The sequence below is a fragment of the Barbus barbus genome, assembly GCF_936440315.1.
Source record: "Barbus barbus genome assembly, chromosome: 29".
NCBI classification, from domain to species: domain Eukaryota; kingdom Metazoa; phylum Chordata; class Actinopteri; order Cypriniformes; family Cyprinidae; genus Barbus; species Barbus barbus.
The window spans coordinates 27,730,115-27,752,597 of record NC_136757.1 but is presented as its reverse complement, the minus strand read 5'-3'; the positions used below and the strand labels follow the sequence as shown (position 1 = coordinate 27,752,597).

Below are 22,483 nucleotides of genomic sequence, written 5' to 3'. Positions count from 1 at the left end.
GTGTCAACATACAGAGTTGGAGAAAGTATGGAAGCCCGTTTCTACCACAGGATAAAAATAAAAAAGGTAATTGCAAGATTTAAATGCTTAATTGAGACTCAATTGAGTCAGAAACTTGCAAATGCAAGAAAAAAAGAGCCAAAATTGTGAGCCTAGAATTAAAAATAGAAATTATAATTGTGACAGAAACAATCTATACATTTTATTGGATGTCAATATATAAAAAAAAAAAAAAAAAAAAAAGTCCAAACTGCAATAAAAATGTCAGAATTGTTAAAGACTTTTTTTTTTTTTCCCCCCCGTGGTGAAAACAAGCTTCCATAAAAATAAAAAGATTGCGAGACTACAAAAAGAAGAAAGTTGCATAACTGATTTTCACTCAAAGTAAACTTTATTTAAATCAAACATTTTAATGACTTAAAAACTTTGTCTTCAAGATACTGTAATTGTTTGGCTTCATCTCTCCACACTTCTCTCTCGTGTTATTAGACAAGACACTGAATTGAGATGGTTGTACAGTCATGCATCAAACACTGGATCAATCCCATCATACTGCATCTCACTCACTCGGTCTCAACCTGCTTCTCAGAATCACATGACTCTTCCTTCACAACACACTCTTTTCCATTCACCACTGCGGATTCTGACTGTGCTTCATTTACTGACGTCATATTGCTCGATTTTGATTGGCTCTCAGCGGAGACACTGTCAGTGATGTTTGACTGTTGTTCGTCGTCCTCACTTCTGTTTTTTGTGGCACAATCTCCATTATGCAGATGGGACTCGACCTGGCAGTTCATTTTAGAGTGGTCTGGTTTCTCAGAAGAGTCAGTTTCCGACGATTGACTTTCTGTCTGTTCCGCAGTCGCTGTGGGCTCCTCAGTACCCTCTCCATTATTGGTCTGCAGCTCTGAAGCTTTGCTCTCATTGGTCGAATCAGAGTTCTCCAGTTTAGCCTTTTCCGCCTCTTCTGCTGCTGCTTTCCTCTCTTTCAGCTTCTCTTTGAACTCCATCATTCTTGTGCTTAAGCAACAGTGATTTATTTAGCCTTTTCCATAAATTAAAAATGCACCATACACAGAAACAATGCAAATTCACAATTTTACGCCTCCCAGTGGGTGGTGTATTTTGCTGTTGTCAATTACATTTAGAAGGTCATAAAGCAAAACAAAAAATGAAGTAATAGTAGTAACTCCCACTAACAAGCAAATATTATTTAAATACACATGATTATGAAAACACATTTTCCATTCCAAATTATGATTACTGTAATGCAGAAATAAATATTAATATTATTTGTTCTGTCTTTAAAATTATGCTTAAGTAAAAACTGCATTTTAGAATCTAATTAAAAAAAAAAAAAAAGTGATGAGAAAGTGATTTTTCTATCATTTGCCATTTTCAAACATAACACTATAAATACTACAGGTAAAGTTTAATTTTTTTTTTACGTTCTATGTAAAACTTGTGCACTGTCTGAAATTCTTAATGTTCTAAAAAGTGTGCGTGCGCCTGTGCTTGATACGTTTCGGATTCTCAGTAGTAAAATCCTGAAAGTCTCTTACCTGTATGAAGTCTTCAGTATGCCGTTGACCAGAGCGAGCTGCTCCAGCATGGTTTCCTGAGAGGGAGCCAAACCCTGAAAAACAGCCCATGTTCAACAAAAACCTGCAAGTCTTCACATGTCTGCTCTATTACACCACAGTTTCAAGCTGTGCTTACCTCAGGCGGTGTATCGCAAAGCTCCACGCCTCCCTGACGAATTGACCGTTCTACACGCACGGCCTGCTGGGTAATGTTCCTAAGGAAGTCAGCGCTGCATTTGGTTTGAGGATGATCTTCTCCGTACTGTTGCACCACGTAAACACTTAGAACGTGATCATTTATTCAAAGCAAGAATTCAACACACGAACACTAAATCTGACCTTGCTCTGGAAGATGCTGTGAGCTTCCTTTTCATGATTCATGCCTCCTCTGTAGTCTCCAACCACACACAGTCTCTGTGCCAGCAGATGGTGCCTGCCAAACAATCAAAAATGACCTTAAGCAACTTTAAACACAGGTAAAATTATTATTAGTTTTAATGTTCGTTTGATTACTTTGGCTCTGATCCAAACCCTAATGAGCTGCCTCTGTGTCTAATAGCACAATCACCTTTAAGGTAACAAACTGAATTACACAAACTCCCTTAATGAGCAGCAACTAATATTATATTAAAATATATATATTTTTTTTTCCCCCAATTTAATATGCTTTAATTTTAAAGCATGCATTTGCAGACAGTTTGTTTTTTTCTATTTTACTGTACATAATTGGTTGGGGTTTTGTTATTTGGGGTAATAACGTTCCAGAATTTTACCTTGTGGCAAATACAATGAGAACCTCAGAGATAAAATTAGAAAAAAATAAAAAGTAAAAGTAAAACTAAGTAGAACTTCTAGATGCATTACGGCTTTAGAATTAAATGTCATGAAAATAGTCAAACAAACGGGCTACAAAAGCATAATACAGCACTAAAGTCTAGATCCAATTAGATCCCAAAACTTGGCGAATAAAGTTATGCATTTGTTATTCCGTGAAAAAAAAAAAAAAAACACCGTATTTGTAGTATTAATTTTATAACGGTTTTATCGTATGTAATTAAAATCATAAAAAAATAATGTAAAATATTGCATTAAAAGGCCATTTCTAATTAGAATGAACCATTTTCTAACAGCCTTTTCAGTATTCTATATGAATTTTTAAAACTGACAATTCCTTTCATTTTTTTGCATTATGGGACCATCTTACGCATTAAGGATATGAGATCCTGCCATTTATTTTGACTAAAACTGGTTTTCAAATGAAAGTTGAGCGTGTATCTATTATGCTTAAACGTCATGTCTATATAAGCAGCTCACTAGGGTTTGGAGTGGAGCCATAGTGCTTGCAGTATCGGAGGAGGTTATTTAATGAATACTATACTACCTCCCTCTATTCTCTTTTTATGGTAAAAGCATCTGATCTTACATCAGAGCTGTCGTCAGGTCCATGTCTCCTCTGAAGGAGCTGTTGCGTTTCAGTGCGCTCTGTAGATACTGTAATGACTGCTCTCCCTGAAGAACCAATCCCAGAGAAGCCTGATGGAGAAAAAAAAAAAATCATCATCATTCAAACCAATATTTCTATTTGGGATCAGTCATAGCTTGATGAATGACGATGTTTACATCAATGACTGCAGTGTAAGGATGATCTGCTCCATGAACAGTCAACAGAAGAACTTTGGCACGATACAGGCAGCGCTGAGCCAGAGCGGTTTCGCCTCCAGCCAACAGATACACCGCCAAAAACACCTGGAACAAAAGAAACAAGTGCATCAGATAATGATGATCTCTGTGCACTTTAAAAAAGGTCAGTTTGGTTTTGTGAGAGCGTGACTCACGTATTGCTGAATGGTGTTGGGATGATCGAAACCCAGAACCCTTTCGCTGATGACTACAACCCTCAGCTGCACGCTACGAGCCTACAGGAAACGAGAGACATTGAGCAGATAACAAACCAACAGGAACATTCTTAGAACTTTAGCTATCATTCTGGAATGTTCAACAAATGTTCTCCCAGTAAAATTGGTCCTATTATACAACAAGCTTTCTTTTAAGCTACTGGGCAGCAAGACACACCCTAGATAGTGCACAAAAACACACCTCGGTAGGATGACCCTGTACATAGGCCACTTTTGCCAGCTGACTAAGACAACGGCAGGCCTCAGGGTGAAGGTCATCACACACGCGACCGAAGAGGTATGTCGCTTCTTTCAGCTGCTCGTACGCCTGCTCCAGTAACCCTACAGAGAGAAGAGGGTCAGGAGAGGCTGCTCACACATGACTCCGTTACTGCACACCGGGTCATGAATACCTTTCTGGAGACTGTTCTGAGCCGCCTTGAACATCCGTGTGGCATCGGTGGTTGTTGTGGTTATGTGCTTGACGACAGGCAGGATGTTGAGCACGTCATCAGGAGAGATTGGCGCTTTGTTACGGTTGTCAAGAATGTATTCCCTGAGACGGAGCTGTGGGATATTTCACAAACAGACCAATGAGAAAGTTTCTCTATGACATAGGCAGGAATGTCACCGCACAGACACCCTACAAGATAGCAACAAAGATGTTCACAAATGCACTTATATATAATAGTGGCATCAAGGGATTTCTGACCCTTCTTGCGCACCAAAGCTGAATTTATTTGAACAAAAACAGTAAATATTGCCATTTAAAAATAACTATTTGAATACATTTTAAAATATAATTTGATGTGTTGATCTGTGAAGACTTCAGTAATGATTCTGAAAATTCAGCTTTTCAGTGTCACATGATGCTTCAGAAATCAAGAAACTTTTCTGATCAATGTTGAAAACGCATGCTTTGTGCAAAGTGTGACATTTCATTTTTCAGGATTCTTTGAATAGAAAATTCAAAATTTATAATAAATGTCTTTACTGTCACTTTTGATCAATTTAATGAATCTCTTAAATGTATTGATTGCTTAAAAATCTTACAAACTCCTTAACGTGCTTTCAATCCATTTTGTTAAAAGGATGATATTTTGGAGATGTAATTATTATTAATATTTCATCTTATTTGTATAATTGGCGCTTTTCATTCCTAGTTACACGTACTAAAATCAGTCAGTACATTTGTTCTATGTTGATAAATAGTTTTCTTGACACCTTGGCAATAAAAATTGAAACTAGTTGTAGTCAATTTTACTACATAGCATACACCAAGCAGATTTATCTCATGCAGAAAGAGTAATATTTTCAAATTTAGCCATTGTATGGTTCAACGCAATACCTGAATGCCAGTCTTCAAGCACATCTCTCTCAACAAGGATATCTTCTGGAGTCCGTACTGCTCTACTAGATGGTCCGCATTTGACCTGTTTAAAAAAAAAAAAAAAACCTTTGATGACCGAACTACAGGGCGTACGAGACACATGTAAGTGTTTAAACCTTTGGAGTGGATGATCTTCACTCACCCTAGTCCTTCTTTAAGTCTGTATGTTTCTTGAGCATCTTGACAGATCAGACTCCACAGTTCATTCCCGCTGAGTGCAGTCCATGCAGAGCTGTCTGCAGCCCCGCCCCCTCCACGGCCACGCCTCCTGGAGCGCTTCTTAGACTCCTCCCCATTTGATGCAGAACTGAAGTTGGGAACCAATAAGCAGCAGAGGAAATGACTCGCTGCTGCAGACAGGTTAGAGTTTTCCACTCCCTGAGCAACACAAGAGACAGTAATTTTTTTAAATTAAATCTTAACTAAAAATAATACCTTTACAGATTGACTCCGTGAAAAGAAATACCTGAATGTAGCCACTAAAGAACCGCTGTGCACATCGCACAACAATCTCTGCAAACGCCAACCTCTGAGAAACATGGTAAGATATGATTAAGATGCTTCTTGAACTCAATCTCCCCCAATATAATGGATTTTTAAAAGCCTTTACCGTAATGTGTCTCAGTTGATGTTTGAGATCTGATTGGCTGATGGACAAGATCAGGTGACCTAGATAGCGGAGGTTTATGCCTTTCTGATGGAGAGCTTGTCGTAAAGTAGCACCATCCATGGGTATGTCAGTGCCGTGAATGCAGTCATTCATCTGAAAGTAAACATTAGTTTGATCAAAATACTGTTTAAAAATAAATAAGTGAAATATTACTATTTTAGATAACAGTTTTATTTATTCCAATGATTAGCCGATTTGCTGCTCAAGAAGCATTTCTGATTGTCAATGTTAAAAACAGTTGTGCTGCTTCATAATTTTTTGGAAACTCCGATACATTATTTTTCAGGAATCTTTGCTGAACAAAGTTTAAGAAGAGCACTTGAAAAAAAACAAAAAAAAACTAATTGTAGCATTATAGTCTACTCTATACGGTCACTTCTGATCAGTTCAATGCGTCTTTGCTGAATTTTTTTTTTTTGGCCAAACGGAAGTGTATAAAAACACAAAATAAACTCACAAATTCTGGTATCCGGTCGTTTATGATAAACGATGCTGCTTCTTTCAATAATTTCTTCTGTAGCTCCACGGCGTCACTGTCTGAGCTGTGAAACTGCACACCTACTCCGAGACAGAAACAATGTTTAAGGTCTCAAATAAAATAGCAAATTATGGAAATTCGTATGTTTAGTACTAAAGAAGTTAAACAATGGTTTCTGCTGAAAACGGACATGATATTAGTTCTGCTCTGAAATCTAGTGAGCTGCCTACACAGACAGCATCTTAAGGCTTAAGATGATGTTGGCTTTTAAGAAAGGTTTCAGCCTAAATCTAAGGCAGCATCTTATGTATCCTACACAGAAAAGTCAACGTTATGTCTTATTACAAACACAGTGAACATTGATAAATATTTAATTCAATACTGAAAGCATTATAAAGATAGTTCAGTTCCATTAAATAACTGAATTTAACTCATGTTGCTATGCTTATAAGAAGAAATGCATATAAAATGTCAAATCTTCCATGGTCTTCATATGGGACCATAGACCACAAAACCAGTCATAAGGGTCAATTTTTCAAAATTGGAGATGTATACATCATCTGAAAGCTGAATAAGTTTTCAATTGATGCATGGTTTGTTAGGATAGGACAAGATCTAAATCTTGAGAAAATTAATTTAAAGTTGTCCAAATTAAGTTTTTAGCAATGCATAATACTAATCAAATTAAGTTGATATTTACAGTAGGAAATTTACTAAATATCTTCATGGAACATGATCTTTACTTATTATCCTAATGATTTTTGGCATGAAAGAAAAAAAATTATAATTTTGACCCATAAAATGTATTGTTAGCTATTGCTACAAATATACCCCAGCGACTTAAGACTGCTTTTGTGCTCCAGGGCCACATATGCGCATTCAAAAAGAGTCACTTATTAGGCTCCATTTCATAAGATATTGCCTAAATAGAGAGAGTATACAAGTAAACTCCCTCAGGTTTGGAACAGAGCTTCTATGCAGTTTGTTTTAATGCATATTATTGTGTTAATTGGAGTATGAGCATTTCCTGACCTGGGGAGTAGACATTAGGGATGAAACGCATCTCAAAGATGATGTCACTGATGGACCCGACATCTTTGCAAGCTTTTCTGACTGAGTCTATGTTCCGAGAATCAGCTGACAACACAAATAAACATGATTATTCCAGTAAAACAGATGCATCTCAGACACACAGTCCCACATCAGACAGAAACACTTGCTTTTGTTCTCACCAGATTTCATACACTCTTCCACCCCTCCGTTCTCCTCCATGTGAGCCTTCACTCGCTCCGAGAACTGAGCATGTCTGAAACATCAAGACAAATCATGTTCACGTACACAGATTAACAGACATAATTTGAGGTTTGTAGATTTAAATGTAAACGTCAAAGTTAAAGGATGCTTAAATACTTGTATCCCAGCTTAATATGCACATAAATATACACATATACGAGTTTGTGTGGAAAACTGGCTAGTTTGATTCATGCATTAATAATTGTTGCTTGTTCATGTTATGATACATTATGCACTGCTGCAATTTAAATACAAATATTTTTCCCATGCATAATTTTGATTTTTAGTACAAAAACTAATCCACCGTCAATGCAGAATGATATTTACTTTTATTTTGTTTGAGCACATCCACAAAGCAACAATTAACCACATTGTTATTTTTATTAGTTTTTATTTTATTATTTAGGTACGGTCTCTATTTCAGTTTGTTTTTATTTATTTCCAGTTAGTAATTTCAGTGCTTCAACTTAAACGATTCAAAAAAAAAAAAAAAATCAGAAATGTTTGAAAAGTTTTCCATCTAATGTTCCTATTTTATTTTGGTTTTATTTCAATTAAAAAAAAAAAAAAAAAGTAGTTAACAATAACACTGTAAAAATGCTACAACAAAATATCTTTCGTCGTTCTAGCAAACCAACACTGGCTCAACCAATGGCATTGGGGGCATGGCTATTTGTGTGATCAACCAATGAAAATACTTGGGAAACCTGTCAAAACTCACTTGTGTTGAATGAACGCCTTCACTAGCTCTGGCCGTAACCGACACAAAACGTGGGGGTACCGTCTGGGAAAACTCCCTTCTCCCGTTTCCGCTCCTTCTCCCGTTTCCGCTCCGTCTTCTACATGGAAGTTGACATCAGCTGGCATAGTACGATACACATCCAGCAGGTAATACCGACCATCGGCCCCCAGAATCCCCTGGGCATCTACAGAGGTGAAGAGGGGCAGCTGATGCCCAGTCGGCCCCAGAACCGCATGTCTTTGCAGAGAAAGAGCCTTTGCGGACTGAGCCAGCAGCTCTAGGAGTTTCCGTCTCAATGGATTTTCCAGCGGCCCTGCACTATAGCCGTATAAAAGGCCATTGGGAACCTCAGCCTGCTCAGGGGCCTGAATACCCGGGGCCAGGCCCTGCGCGGACAGCCGGACGCCACGATAGTCGGCCAGCGCGGTGGGGATGGTGTGCAGGTTTTGGAGGTCTCCGTCCAGATCGCTGTAAGCCTGAACACATCGCAGCTCGTGCCGCTGAGCAGCTCTGTGACCCCGCTCTCCTCCCAGCCAATGGTCTCTGTGTGCCGGCATACTCAGGAACACACCACCGCATAAGAACGCCGGGTCCTCGTGAGAACCGTTGACTGAGTCGACAAAACCATCGATCACCTTCTCTGCTGCCTGAGCAACAGCCCACACAAAAGCACCGTTCACCTGCAAGAACAAGCAATGAAAAGCAAGCAGTGTTAACAATGAAAACCATGGTTTTTCATCCAATGTAAGAAAAGGAACAATATCTCCTTCACCATGACAAATACCAAGACACGAGAGAAAAACCTTCCCTATCCTTAATAGAACAATTACAAAGTACATCATCCAGTTCATCATCATCATATAAAGAATGACTTTCTATTATTAATGCAACTTGTTTATTTTATTTCCCTTATTTTAATAGTAATAGAGAATTCATGTTACATTTTATATTCTTATTTTCATTACTACCGTTTTTTTTTTTGTTATGGGGGGGGGGGGGGGGGGGGGGATCTCATGCTGTTTACCTGCACGAACAGACAAAAAAAAAAAAAAAAAAGAGGTGGTGTAAAAGCTACTTGGACTCTACGGTTCTCCATGCAGTGCAAACCAATAATATAAAATACAATAAAGTGCAATAAAATAAAATGCAATGAATAAACAAATTAAAATAAAATACATTTCTCAACATATTTAGCGATGGCAATTTAATGAATTGTTGAATCCGCTTTGAATCGTTAAACTGAACCATGTGAACAAACTAATTCACTAAACGAAACTGGACTTTTGATCACTCTTAATACAGTAAGAGACAAACAGCGATGTAGATGCTTGCTGAGAGGGAAGAAAAAAAAAAAAAAAGAAAAACGAACTTGAGAAAATCTACACTGAGAACAGCTGAACTACTGTCGCGCTACTGATGAATGTAGTGGAGTTAAACGGTACTGTCGAAATGTTTACATGTGTCTGTGTGGTCCGTTATTTTGCGTTTACTTAATTATACTGCAAGGACAAAATAATCACCTTAAGAAAAAACATCCCTATGGTGACAAAGATAAAAATTCATAAATTAACACAGTACGTTTTGTTTTAGAAGGATAAAAGTTTGGTTTAGTCTGTAGTAATATTAATGAACTTTATATTAAACAGCAGAAATCTGCGGATATCTAGGCAAACGTGCGCTCAGACCTGCAGTAACGCTCGGTCCCTCTGAAGTCTCTCCTCCAGACTCTTCTGAGGAAGATCTCTGGCTGCTTGAAGTTCCTTGTTCCAGTCAGGAGCCTAAAATACAAAGCAGAACATTTGAATGGTCTGTCACATTGTCCATCTGCGTGTATGTCAATAGACCGGTACAGAGGAAGAATCTGAGAAAAAAATTTTTCTTTGAAAAGCAAGTCAAGAAGTACATTTTGGCCATTTAATTTATGCAATGGTGAAAAACAGTTAGCCAAATACTTGGGGGGGGGGGGGGGGGGGGGGGGGGGGGTCAACTCATTTTGACCGATACAGATATATTTCCTTTTGTTTGGAAATGACACCAAGTCTCTCCTGTGCAGAAATTAAAGCAAAATATTTTTAATTTTGGTTCGTTTTTAACAAGAACTTATTAGAATTAAATAAAAAGTACATGAAGGGATTTTTTTAACAGTACATTGAAGCTTTGAAAATAACTATCAATAGCTGCATATTTCCCCCAGAAAGATGCAGTGTTAACCCTAACATTTTATTTTAAGATTTAACATTTGTAGATTGTCTAAAAAGAGCTGTGAAAATTCTGGGGAAAAAAAAAAAAACCCCACCCCAAACGCATGCGTGCCTTCACAGATTAAATGCAGCAATCCAAAACAGTCAGTCAATCTATTCCTCATTCAGACAACTTTGCTTCAAGAATGAGCCTCACTGCTGTGATCTAATCACTAGCACACCCTGAGCACATGAGTTAACCCATTCCTCTTATCGGCAAGACATAATTTCTCATATCAAGCCGATGCCGATATTTACATTTAAAGCCATTATCGGCCAATATCAATCCGATAATATCGTGCATCCCTAGTATTCAGCCTTCGGCCCAGAGTTTCATTTTGTTTGGCTTCGGCCAAGATTTTTCATTTCGGTGCATCCCTAAACATTTTAATTACTACAGTTTTTGTTTTTTTTAAATAAGTGTTGACATTGTGTAATAAATAATGAAGCATAGAAATGCATCAGTTATGTCAATTAAGAGATTTGTATTTGAGCACTGACAGGCGTTTACCTGTGCATTGAGGTCCTGGTCCAGACCCAGCCGGCTGCTGAAGCTGGGTTTGTGTGAGTTTAGTGATGAGATGCCCAGCCAGCTGAGTGTGCGGTACGGAGTGGACAGTCTCTCCTCAGCCGGCAGAGACGGCCTGAATGAACAGAGATGCTCAATCAACTATACTGACAAACATGCGAGAGAGAGTGTGAGAGAGTGTACGAGTGTCACCTGTGCCGCAGTGTGCTCAGGTTGTGTTTGAACTGTGGGCTGATGTGGGACAGCAGGTCGGTCAGACAGTGGCACACTGGAGTCGACTGAACAGGACGAGGGTCAAACACGTCGAGGGTCGACCTGAAACAAAATACAGCTTGGTTTGAGAATTTATTCACTTTTTAACGCTATGCCAGCACATTGACGAAAAAAAAAAAAAAAAAAAAAAAAAAAAAACATTTACATTATTGGGTGATTCTCATTAAGACAACCCCATACGTGAAGTAAAAAAAAGAAAAAAAAATATTTTGTACAAATAATATGCAACCAAAAATTGTATACAGATTTTATTTTCTTTACATTTTATAACATGTTAAAATTAGACTATGCGAAATCTAGTTTATTTTATGTAACGTCTACTATAGTTAAGAAATAGTATGTGAAACAGTATGCAAAATGCAATGATCAACATTTTAGATAGTAGTAAGCTACATTTGTCACATGACCTTAATTCATCTTAATACTGGAATAAAAACAGCAAAGCTTTTTTTTTTTTTTTCGAGTACACCAAGTTTTGATAGTGCAATTAAATAGTGAGTCAAGGAACAGATATTCAAAACCATTTCCAGTTCATTTGTCACACTGGAAACGGCAGAAATACTAAGAGTGGTATGAGTGTAAGTGGTTCTGAATTTAGCAATACAGAGTCTCTTACCGGTTCATGTAAAATCCACGTGGGCAGGAAGTGATGTCACACTGCTTGCCCTCCAGAGTGTGGACACTGATATACATGAAGTCACCTTGCAGTTTCCGGGAACCAGGGGGAGGGTTCCAACAGCTGAGTGACAGGTCCAGCAGGTAACTGGGAGCCTTTAGGAGAAGCAGTTTGAGAGTGAAAAACAAAGCCAAATGCCTGAAGGTTTATTTGTGTGCATTTGACATACTTCACTGTGTGTGGTGGTGGGCAGCAGCATCGTCAAAGGAGGAAGTTCTGAAACTCCAGGCAGAATGTAGGCAGGAGGGGGCGGGACTTCAGCAGATTGCTCTGTCTTACTATTGGCTCGTTTGTTCTTTGACAAGTGCAGAGTCGGTGGGGCTTCTAATACAAACACACAAAAAAAAAAAAAAAAGAAAAAAAAAGTCATTGCCATTGGCTTAATGCATTTAATTATTTAGAGGCAATACTGAATAAAAGCATTTGTGTTTTATGATATCATTTGTGCACAAGACCGAAATCAAGATATTGTATCAGTATTGTTACGATCAGCTAAGTTAAACAACTAAATTTTAAAATAAAAATTATTAGAAGAAAAACCTTAAATATAAATTTGAAATTTAGTGCAAACTTACTCCAATTGAAATAGAAATAAAAAGTTAAATAGAAACGTGACAAACGACAATAGCAAGTGACAATTTGATTATTAAAACAAACTCAAATTAAAGTGAAAACTGAAAGTATATATATATATACACACACATATATACACACACACATACAGGTGCTGGTCATAAAATTAGAATATCATGAAAGTTTATTTATTTCAGTAATACCATTCAAAAAGTGAAACTTGTATATTAGATTCATTCATTACACACAGACGGATATATTTCAAATGTTCATTTCCTTTAATTTTGACGATTATAACTGACAACTAATGAAAGTCCCAAATTCAAAAAAAGTCCCAAAATCTCAGAAAATTAGAATATTGTGAAAATGTTCAATATTGAAGACCCCTGGTGCCACACTCTAACCAGCTAATGAACTCAAAACACCTGCAAAAGCCTTTAAATGGTCTCTCAGTCTAGTTCTGTAGGGTACACAATCATGGGGAAGACTGCTGACTTGACAGTTGTCCAAAAGACGACCATTGACACCTTGCACAAGGAGGGCAAGACACAAAAGGTCATTGCTAAAGAGGCTGGCTGTTCACAGAGCTCTGTGTCCAAGCATATTAATAGAGGGGCGAAGGGAAGGAAAAGATGTGGTAGAAAAAAAAAAAAAAAAAAAAAAAAAAAAAAAAACAAGCAATAGGGATAACCGCACCCTGGAGGGGATTGTGAAAAAAAAAAAAAAAAAAAAAAAAAAACATTCAAAAATGTGGGGGAGATTCACAAAGAGTGGACTGCAGCTGGAGTCAGTGCTTCAAGAACCACCACGCACAGACGTATGCAAGACGGGTTTCAGCTGTCGCATTCCTTGTGTCAAGCCACTCTTGAACAAGAGACAGCGTCAGAAGCGTCTTGACTGGACTGCTGCTGAGTGGTCCAAAGTTATGTTCTCTGATGAAAGTAAATTTTGCATTTCCTTTGGAAATCAAGGTCCCAGAGTCTGGAGGAAGAGAGGAGAGGCACATAATCCACGTTGCTTGAGGTCCAGTGTAAAGTTTCCACAGTCATTGATGGTTTGGGCTGCCATGTCATCTGCTGGTGTTGGGCCATTGTGTTTTCTGAGGTCCAAGGTCAACGCAGCCGTCTACCAGGAAGTTTTAGAGCACTTCATGCTTCCTGCTGCTGACCAAATTTATGGAGATGCAGATTTCATTTTCCAACAGGATTTGGCACCTGCACACACTGCCAAAGCTACCAGTACCTGGTTTAAGGACCATGGTATCCCTGTTCTTGATTGGCCAGCAAACTCTCTGACCTTAACCCCATAGAAAACCTATGGGGTATTGTGAAGAGGAAGATGCAATACGCCAGACCCAACAATTCAGAAGAGCTGAAGGCCACTATCAGAGCAACATGCTCTCATAACACCTGAGCAGTGCCACAGACTGATCGACTCCATGCCACGCCGCATTGCTGCAGTAATCCAGGCCAAAGGAGCCCCAACTAAATATTGAGTGCTGTACATGCTCATACTTTTCATGTTCATACTTTTCAGTTGGCCAACATTTCTAAAAATCATTTTTTTTGCATTGGTCTTAATTGATATTCTAATTTTCTGAGATACTGAATTTGGGACTTTCATTAGTTGTCAGTTATAATCATCAAAATTAAAGGAAATAAACATTTGAAATATATCAGTCTGTGTGTAATGAATGAATCTAATATACAAGTTTCACTTTTTGAATGGTATTACTGAAATAAATCAACTTTTCCATGATATTCTAATTTTATGACCAGCACCTATATATATAGTCCATGTAAAGCATGCTGGGAACCAGAACTCCACTGGCCAGGTTTCAAATGGACCAAGACAATTTCATAAAGTTCCTACAATAATAATAAAAGAAAAAAACCTACTAATGATAAATGTAGCAATTTGAGCTACAATATTAAATTGATATAATGATCAACAATTATATGAACAGAACTCAACTTAAATACACTGGAGTATTTCTTACCGGCCGTTTGGGTGAGTGTGTTCAGAACAGCCGGAGATCGGCCCTCCATCAAGGCATCTTGGGGTCTGACAGCTTTCAGCATCTCCTGCATTCGTGCCAGATGAGCCTGTGCCGATCGAGGGGAGTACGGCTCTGTAACACACACAAGAACACTTCATGATGCCAAAAATCGGCTTCTTCCCCCAGCTCTATTGATCTGCTGAATTTCGAGGCGTCTCATCTTGTAAAACTATGATTTATCCAGTGAGCAATAACATCTATTCTATCATTTATTTTCCCACACTGCTCATAATGAGTGCCATGTGACTCACTTGGCTCAGAGAAAGGATTCATAGTTTGCAATAAATCAAGAAGTTGCAAAACCAGTATAGCAAAAACCCCACTGATCCCTTTGGAAATTAAAGCTAAAACTGGTTGCTGCATTTTGGAACATGAGGTCTGGTTTCTAGCTGGTTCAAGTTAACCTGGCTCGGTTGTAGACCACCTTGACTCGCAGCAAACCAGTAACCAGCTGATCATGGTTGCTTCAGGAGGTCAAACTGGTTTTCGGGGAACTGGCCAAGATGGACTATCAGCTGAAGGGAGACCAGCAGAGTTTTCCCATGACCTTTCCAGTTTTATGATCACTGGAGGCGCTAGAATATAAATATTGGATCATTGTTGTTATTGTAATTGTTAATTAAACGTAAAACTATTAAAAACTCAGTAACTTGAGACAAAAATATATAATATAAAATAATTTTACAATAAAATAGATGAACAAACTTTCAAACTTGAAGAACTTAAACTTTACTTTTTAACTACCTTGACAGTTAAAAAGTAAAACGGAAATAAAAAAAAGCTTTATTAAAAGCTAAAAAATAAAATGGTAAAAAAAAAAAAAAAAAAAAAACTAAATTTTATCAGTGCAAAAAAAAAGCTTTTTTTTTTTATATTTAATTTTCCTGAAATAAATCTTAACCTTCTTAAAACAAGATACAATTACTTGAGAAGTAAAACTGGAATAATTGAAATGTTTAAGTTACAAACACTGCAATAAAAATTAAAGCTCAAGATAAAAATTAAAATGAAAACTGGATTTCCAAAAAATGACTATACTCTTAAAAAAAATAAAAATAAAAGGTGCTTAGATTCTTCAAAGTGATGCCATTAAAGATCCTTTGACTGGTTCTTTTAAGAACCATGTCTTGCGCCACAAAGAACCTTTTGTGAAACAGATTCTTCAGATGTTAAAGGTTCTTTATAGAACCATTTAGACAAAAAGGTTCTATGGAATCGTGAAGCACCTATATTTTTTAAAAGTGTACAAATATTACAGTAAAATTCTTGAATATAAATAACACTAAGTAGATGCATTAAAATGCAGACAGATTTGAGAATGAGTTTGTGTCCAAATTAAAATGATTCATTCAAACAAACTCCAATAGATTTACTCACACAAATTGGACATTTTATAGTATATGGTTTATGAACAAGCCAATATATTGTTTAGAAATGATAAATTATAGAATATTATATAAACTTTAATGAATAATTAATTTCCCTGGTATTTTTCTGTGACTCTGGAAACCTTGAACCCCAGCTGTTCTTACCAGTTTAAAGTGGTCAAGCTGGATTTTGGAACATGGTTGGATGGTCCCTGATGGTTTTCCAGCTCAAGCAGCTTGGTCCACCAGTTAAAAATGAACAGCCACATTTCAAAACATAGTAATCAGGATTTCCCACCAAATATCCTCATATCCATGCAAAATACATTCAAGTCTTTTACAAATGCACAAAAGTAAACTTCCCAAATGGAAGGTCTTTCTGTTTACCTTCCACTAGACGGAGAGTGACTCCAGCTTTGAAGCCCTTGACGTCCTGGAGCTCCGTCATGGGGTCAAGGGTCACACCTGAAAGGGCCAGAGCGACAGATGAGCGCGGTGCCACCTCCTCTCGGCCCAGAAGGGTCATGATGGCATCCTGGACCAGCCAGAATCCATGAACCTGCAGAGAAAACATCCTCAGCATATAAGACATAATCCTAGCATTAATGGATGACATGTGCTTTGCATCTTTTGTTGTTCTGTTGACAGACATTTGAAAATATTTGCATTGCTGATCAACGCAAATCAGACTGCTAAATGTGAGGTTATACCTGATTTGTTGATGTTAATTGGAGTAGAGCTCACCTGCAGCTCGAAGGATTCGACTCCCGCACCCTGAATCTTCACTGGAAACGATCCATCATCGTCTTTTTTGCTTCCAGTAGCTTTTTTGCCATTGGCTGAACAGGAGACATCTGCGGAGTAAAGGGGGTCAAATAAGAGCTCAAAAATGTGCTTCAAGCCAAAACAGGAGTTACATAAGAGAGTTAGGAAATCTGTCCAAATGTCAAAAGAAATGAAGGAAAAGGTGGTTTTCCATCCCAGAATCCAGCAACACAATAGCACCATGGTACTACCATGTTTGTTTAGGCATGCTGCCCTGGCATTACAATGTTTTAGGGATATGTGCAAAAAACAAGCAAACAAAAAAAACAAAACAAAAAAACACGTTAAAGCTTTTTATATTCCTGTAAAAATCTCTTAACATCCTTAAAAACAAGATTACATGGGAATTTCATCAAAAGTTTTTTTAGGAAAACAAGTTTCTTCAAAATCTTACAAACTTTTGTCACAGTGCAATAAACAATTTTAAAAGCATTGCTTCTTTTCTCGCTCTGTTTTTATCTTTTCCTCTTGTTTCAAGTATTTAGAAGTTTTTGAGTAAACAAATTGGGGAAAAATTGCCAATAAGGTAAGAAATTTTATCTAAAAAAAAAATAAATAAATTAGATCTTACAAACTTGTCACAGTGCAATAAACTAATTTGACTAATTTTATTCTCCTGTTAAAATATTTTAACATTAAGATACAATTAATTGGGAAGCAAAAATTAATTTTTGCATTTTTTATTAATCCTCTGTTTTTATATTTTCTTAATTTAAGTAGTTTTAAGTTAATTTAAGTTTGAGTAAACAATTTACAATTTTTTTTTGGGGGGGGGGGGGTGCCAATAAGGTAGGAACGATTTTAATAAATTAAAATACAACAAAATAAAGTAAAAGTAGTGTGCATCAGAGCACCACAGCTTTACCATCTGATATTGTACTGCCAAAAAACTATTACAAGGGTCAGATGGATGGGATTGAAGTCATAAAACCGACATCAATTAAAGCCACAGATCTGAGTCTCTTGTTGGATTTGTAGGCAGGTCTATGATCTCGAATAACAGCAAGACTCTGCTTGATACGGCATGAGCTTGTCCAGACATCTTCCAAACTTCCCCTGGCTAATGAGAGCGGAGAACAGGCGCTGGATGCATGGCCATTATTAGTACTAATACACCACACTCCTTCACTGACGGCAGATACGTCTTCCGAGACTCGTCTGGACGTTTGCAAGAAAAACAAACAACAGCTTTCAGGATGAGATGCATCATCACGCTTCACAAAGACTATTGTTCATGGGTCACGTAGGAAATATAAAATGCAACCTTTTGTAAAGCCACATTTCATCTGTGGTTAAGAAGAAATGCATTTAATGATAGTAAAATGTGTTGAATGGAACTGGGTGTGCTTTTTTACCCACATCCATAAATTAAATAAAAATATTTAATAAACAAGTCGGGCATTTCGATTCAGCAGAAATCTGTGGAACTGCTGAAGTCTGTCACTTGATTTTAAGATTAGTAACAAGCCATTTACAGCAGATGCTTAAACAATTCACCAGGAATAACCTGAGGTGGAATATCATAATCAAGCGCATGAAAGATTTCCACAGAACTGGAGATATTGTCAGAAATCTAGTTCTGTACCACACCCTGTGTTTATTCAACTTTTAGCTAATTTGAAAATTTTTACTTAAATTTTTTACTTTAGCGTAGAAAAAAAAAAAAAAAAAAAAAAGTATAACATTAACATGCATTTAACAATGTTTTCAGATAGTGTCGCAATGCAAAAAAATAAAATTTAATCATAGTATTCGTACTGTCAAAATAAATCCTAATTGAATCATTCAAATTACTGTACGGTGGAAAAATAAAATGTCTAACAAACACATAATAAATTTTACATTTAAAACAAATTAAGTAATTATAAGATGTTTAAAAAAAAAAATTCAAAGCAAAAAAAAAATAAAATTAAAATCTTAATGGTCCTAAAATATTCCTGCATAATGCATTTGTACTAAAAAAATAAAAAAATAAGTCAAATAATTTCTATTTTTATAAAGTTAGGTAAATTGTGCATGCAATTATCCTGAAAAAAAACGCAAAATTATTAAAACGAATGGTACTCTTCAGCTCCATTAAAATGTACTTTTTTTAAAACAAAAAAAATAAGCACAGAAAATGTGAACTGCAGATTCCTATCCATTCTCTAAAAAGATCAATCCATGCAGAACTACAGCCTTTCGGTTTCCACCAAGTGGCGATCTGAAAAGTTTAGAGGGTACATTAGTGCACGAGTGTTGATTGTCACCAGAAAAGTGGTTTATGTAGCATATAAATTTACAACGAGCACACATCAACCCTGAACAGCGTTTGCCCCGAGAGTAACGCGCTCCTAAACAGAGACAGGAATGTCTGCGAGTCTGGCCTGATGCCATGAGGAATCTCACAGATCTGCCTCCTCACTTTAACACGTGCTCGGAAGCGCAGGAAAGAACCACAGAAGGGATCAGGAGACAGACGAATACACCAGGAGGTCAAAGGTGAAGTTTGCTGTTTGTTTTGCAGGGAGAGAGTGAAAGCTTCATTCTAAAGTGCAGCACCATCAATATAATCCCAGCTTCACGCGCTTGTGTTTTAATGCACAATTCATGCACAGCTTCTCACCGTGCGCATCAAACTTTTCACACAAACACCAAAAGAAAGCTTGATCCAAAGCAACGAGAAAACATCAGGAAGAAGTTGAGAGAGAGAGGGAGGAGACTGGAATGAATCAGAGCAAGTCAACTCTTACCCATAGCTCTCTTCTCTCCGTTTCCTTTCTTCGCCGTGTCCCTCATTTCTGCTCTGCTTTTCTCGATCTGTGGCCGCTGCTTTGCTCTTTTATTCGGGACGCAGTGTGCTCGGGGAGCTGTCAGGTGTGACTGATCCAACACGTCTTATTAGTTTGTCATTCCTTTCCCTCATTGGCCGGCCACTCCCTCCAGCTCGCGCTCTCTCTCTCTCTCTCTACAGCAGGCATGTTTGGCTGGGCGTGACACTTCACTCCATTTTGCGAGAGATCAGTGAGTGTTACCTTCCCCCTCTGACTTCCCTCAGGGCAGGGAGGGATCACACACACACACACACACACACTGAGTGATTCTCACCAACCATATCAAATGCATACAGCACAAAATGAACATATAAATGCATTAAATAACATTATATACAAAGTACAAACAACTTGAGTTTTTGTGATGTAAAGAAATTTTCATTGCAATTAAGTGCATTTAACATTTCTCATGCAATGCATACATATCAGGGTTATTATAATTTACAAAAAAAAAAAAAATTACCTGAAATAAAGCCTATATAAAATAAAATATACATTATATCACAAGTGTTGCAACTAGCTGAAATAAGTTTGTTGAAACACTAAAATTATGAATTGGAAATAAATTAAAACTAAAATAGGCCTAAAAATAAACCTAAAATGAAAATGAAAATAAAATAAATATTACAATTTAGAAATGTTGCCTTAGCAACTAAATGAAAGAAGTTGAGGTTAAAGCACTAAAATGATTAACTGGAAATAAATAAAAACTAAAATGGACCTCAAACTAAATGTAATAAGTAACTTGTAAAAATTAAAATAACATAAATAATAAAACTTAGAAATGTCTGCAATTTACTTAAAATATTTTGATTGAAACACAAAAATTATTACATAAAAATTAACCTGAAAAGTAACCTTTAAAAAAATTTAAACTTTAAAAAATGAAAAAAATATACAGATTACAACTTAGAAACTGAAAAGAAGTCTAGGAATTTTTTATGGATTTTCATAAAATTGAAAAAGAAATAAAATATTAATATTAAATATTGCCTTTCCAACTAACTGTAAGATATTTAGGTTGAAACACTACAATTATTAACTGAAAAAAAATTGACCTAAAAATAATAAAAAAAAAATAGTCTAGAAAAATAAAAAATAAAACTATAGAGAAGTATATAAATACTACTACAATAACACTAATATGCATGTATACACATCATCTACTGATGAACAGCAGACCCCCCCCCCCCCCCCGTGAATTTCTAAATAAATAACTCAAGTTATGAAAATAATGTCACACTGCATAATAATCTTAATGCTCCCAAAAATAGGCATTTGTTTACAGATTTTTTTTTATTATTATTACTTTCAAAATTTACAGGGAAAATCACTGCAATGCAGAAAAATAAAACATAACATGTATTAAATATACTTAAAAAAAAATAGTCCTGAGAATGGGTTTCATTGAAAGAAAGAAAGAAAGAAAGAAAGAAAAAGCAGTAGTAACTTGGAGGGGTTTGTGGAAGAAAACCAGGACATTTGATTCTCTGGATGACTCAAAATTGCCAGGTAGTCAAAGAAATTACCTACTTAAAGAGGAGTGCATGTACTTGTGTGTGTGGGAGTAACTGATTTCCCAATCCTTAACACACCTATCCAGCTCTTTTGCTTGATTTCAAGCTCTTTTAGTACTCTTTTAGTCCTGCAGTAACGCTCACTGCTGGACTTTTCTGTGCTGAAATGTGACAGAATCAGAATAAGCCCAGAAGTGGTTCTGCGCTGGCTGGTTTGAGCTGGAAACCTCAGGCTGTTCATGCACACCTCAGTTATATAACGCATCCCAGCAGCTGCTGCCATTTCACTCATATTTGTTGTGAAATAAGTCACAGCTGGACAGATCAGACAAACAAAAGCTGCACTTGAGTGGACAGTATCACTGGCCTCACATAAAAAAGCTCCTGAAATTGACTCAGAAACAATCCACTTTCACCATGCAGCGCTCGCAGGAGGAGCCCACGTTACAAACTCACTTAAGTTGAGAAATATTCAAGAGATCTTGTCTTAATGAAAAATTAGATTATAAAATTAGAATATCATGGAAAAGTGGATTTATTTCAGTAATACCATTCAAAAAGTGAAACTTGTATATTAGATTCATTCATTACACACAGACTGATATATTTCAAATGTTTATTTCCTTTAATTTTGATGATTATAACTGACAACTAATGAAAGTCCCAAATTCAGTATCTCAGAAAATTAGAATATCAATTAAGACCAATGCAAAAAAAATGTTGGCCAACTGAAAAGTATGAACATGAAAAGTATGAGCATGTACAGCACTCAATATTTAGTTGGGGCTCCTTTGTCCTGGATTACTGCAGCAATGCGGCGTGGCATGGAGTCGATCAGTCTGTGGCACTGCTCAGGTGTTATGAGAGCCCATGTTGCTCTGATAGTGGCCTTCAGCTCTTCTGAATTGTTGGGTCTGGCGTATTGCATCTTCCTCTTCACAATACCCCATAGGTTTTCTGTGGGGTTAAGGTCAGGCGAGTTTGCTGGCCAATCAAGAACAGGGATACCATGGTCCTTAAACCAGGTACTGGTAGCTTTGGCAGTGTGCGCAGGTGCCAAGTCATGTTGGAAAATGAAATCTGCATCTCCATAAAGTTTGTCAGCAGCAGGAAGCATGAAGTGCTCTAAAACTTCCTGGTAGACGGCTGCGTTGACCTTGGACCTCAGAAAACACAATGGACCAACACCAGCAGATGACATGGCACCCCAAACCATCAATGACTGTGGAAACTTTACACTGGACCTCAAGCAACGTGGATTATGTGCCTCTCCTCTCTTCCTCCAGACTCTGGGACCTTGATTTCCAAAGGAAATGCAAAATTTACTTTCATCAGAGAACATAACTTTGGACCACTCAGCAGCAGTCCAGTCAAGACGCTTCTGACGCTGTCTCTTGTTCAAGAGTGGCTTGACACAAGGAATGCGACAGCTGAAACACATGTCTTGCATACGTCTGTGCTGGTGGTTCTTGAAGCACTGACTCCAGCTGCAGTCCACTCTTTGTGAATCTCCCCCACATTTTTGAATGTTTTTTTTTCACAATCCTCTCCAGGGTG

General features: G+C 37.1%; 1 protein-coding gene across 1 annotated transcript; it reads right to left on the bottom strand.

Moving 5' to 3' along the window:
- Window positions 1-367: 367 nt before the first annotated feature.
- LOC306849742 (clustered mitochondria protein homolog) lies at window positions 368-19,605 on the bottom strand. The gene is made up of 26 exons (XM_079385018.1): window positions 19,329-19,605; window positions 16,516-16,625; window positions 16,159-16,330; window positions 14,345-14,476; window positions 11,942-12,096; window positions 11,713-11,867; window positions 11,016-11,138; window positions 10,806-10,938; window positions 9,740-9,832; window positions 8,034-8,734; window positions 7,252-7,325; window positions 7,052-7,156; window positions 5,999-6,099; window positions 5,482-5,634; window positions 5,338-5,400; window positions 5,014-5,249; window positions 4,830-4,914; window positions 3,895-4,048; window positions 3,684-3,823; window positions 3,422-3,502; window positions 3,207-3,332; window positions 3,010-3,119; window positions 1,926-2,019; window positions 1,723-1,848; window positions 1,566-1,639; window positions 368-1,023 (listed from the first exon to the last, which is right to left on the bottom strand). The coding sequence occupies exons 1-26, from the start codon at window positions 19,372-19,374 to the stop codon at window positions 564-566; spliced, it is 4,002 nt and encodes a 1,333-aa protein (XP_079241144.1). The 5' UTR covers window positions 19,375-19,605; the 3' UTR covers window positions 368-563.
- Window positions 19,606-22,483: the final 2,878 nt, after the last annotated feature.

Excerpts from the sequence above, each read along its gene's own strand:
- LOC306849742 (XM_079385018.1), bottom strand. The coding sequence starts at position 19,374 with ATGAGGGACACGGCGAAGAAAGGAAACGGAGAGAAGAGAGCTATGG. Across the intron at positions 5,401-5,481 it reads ATCAACTGAGACACATTACG|AGGTTGGCGTTTGCAGAGAT; the intron begins GTAAAGGCTTTT and ends CATGTTTCTCAG. Across the intron at positions 5,250-5,337 it reads TCTTTAGTGGCTACATTCAG|GGAGTGGAAAACTCTAACCT; the intron begins GTATTTCTTTTC and ends TGTGTTGCTCAG.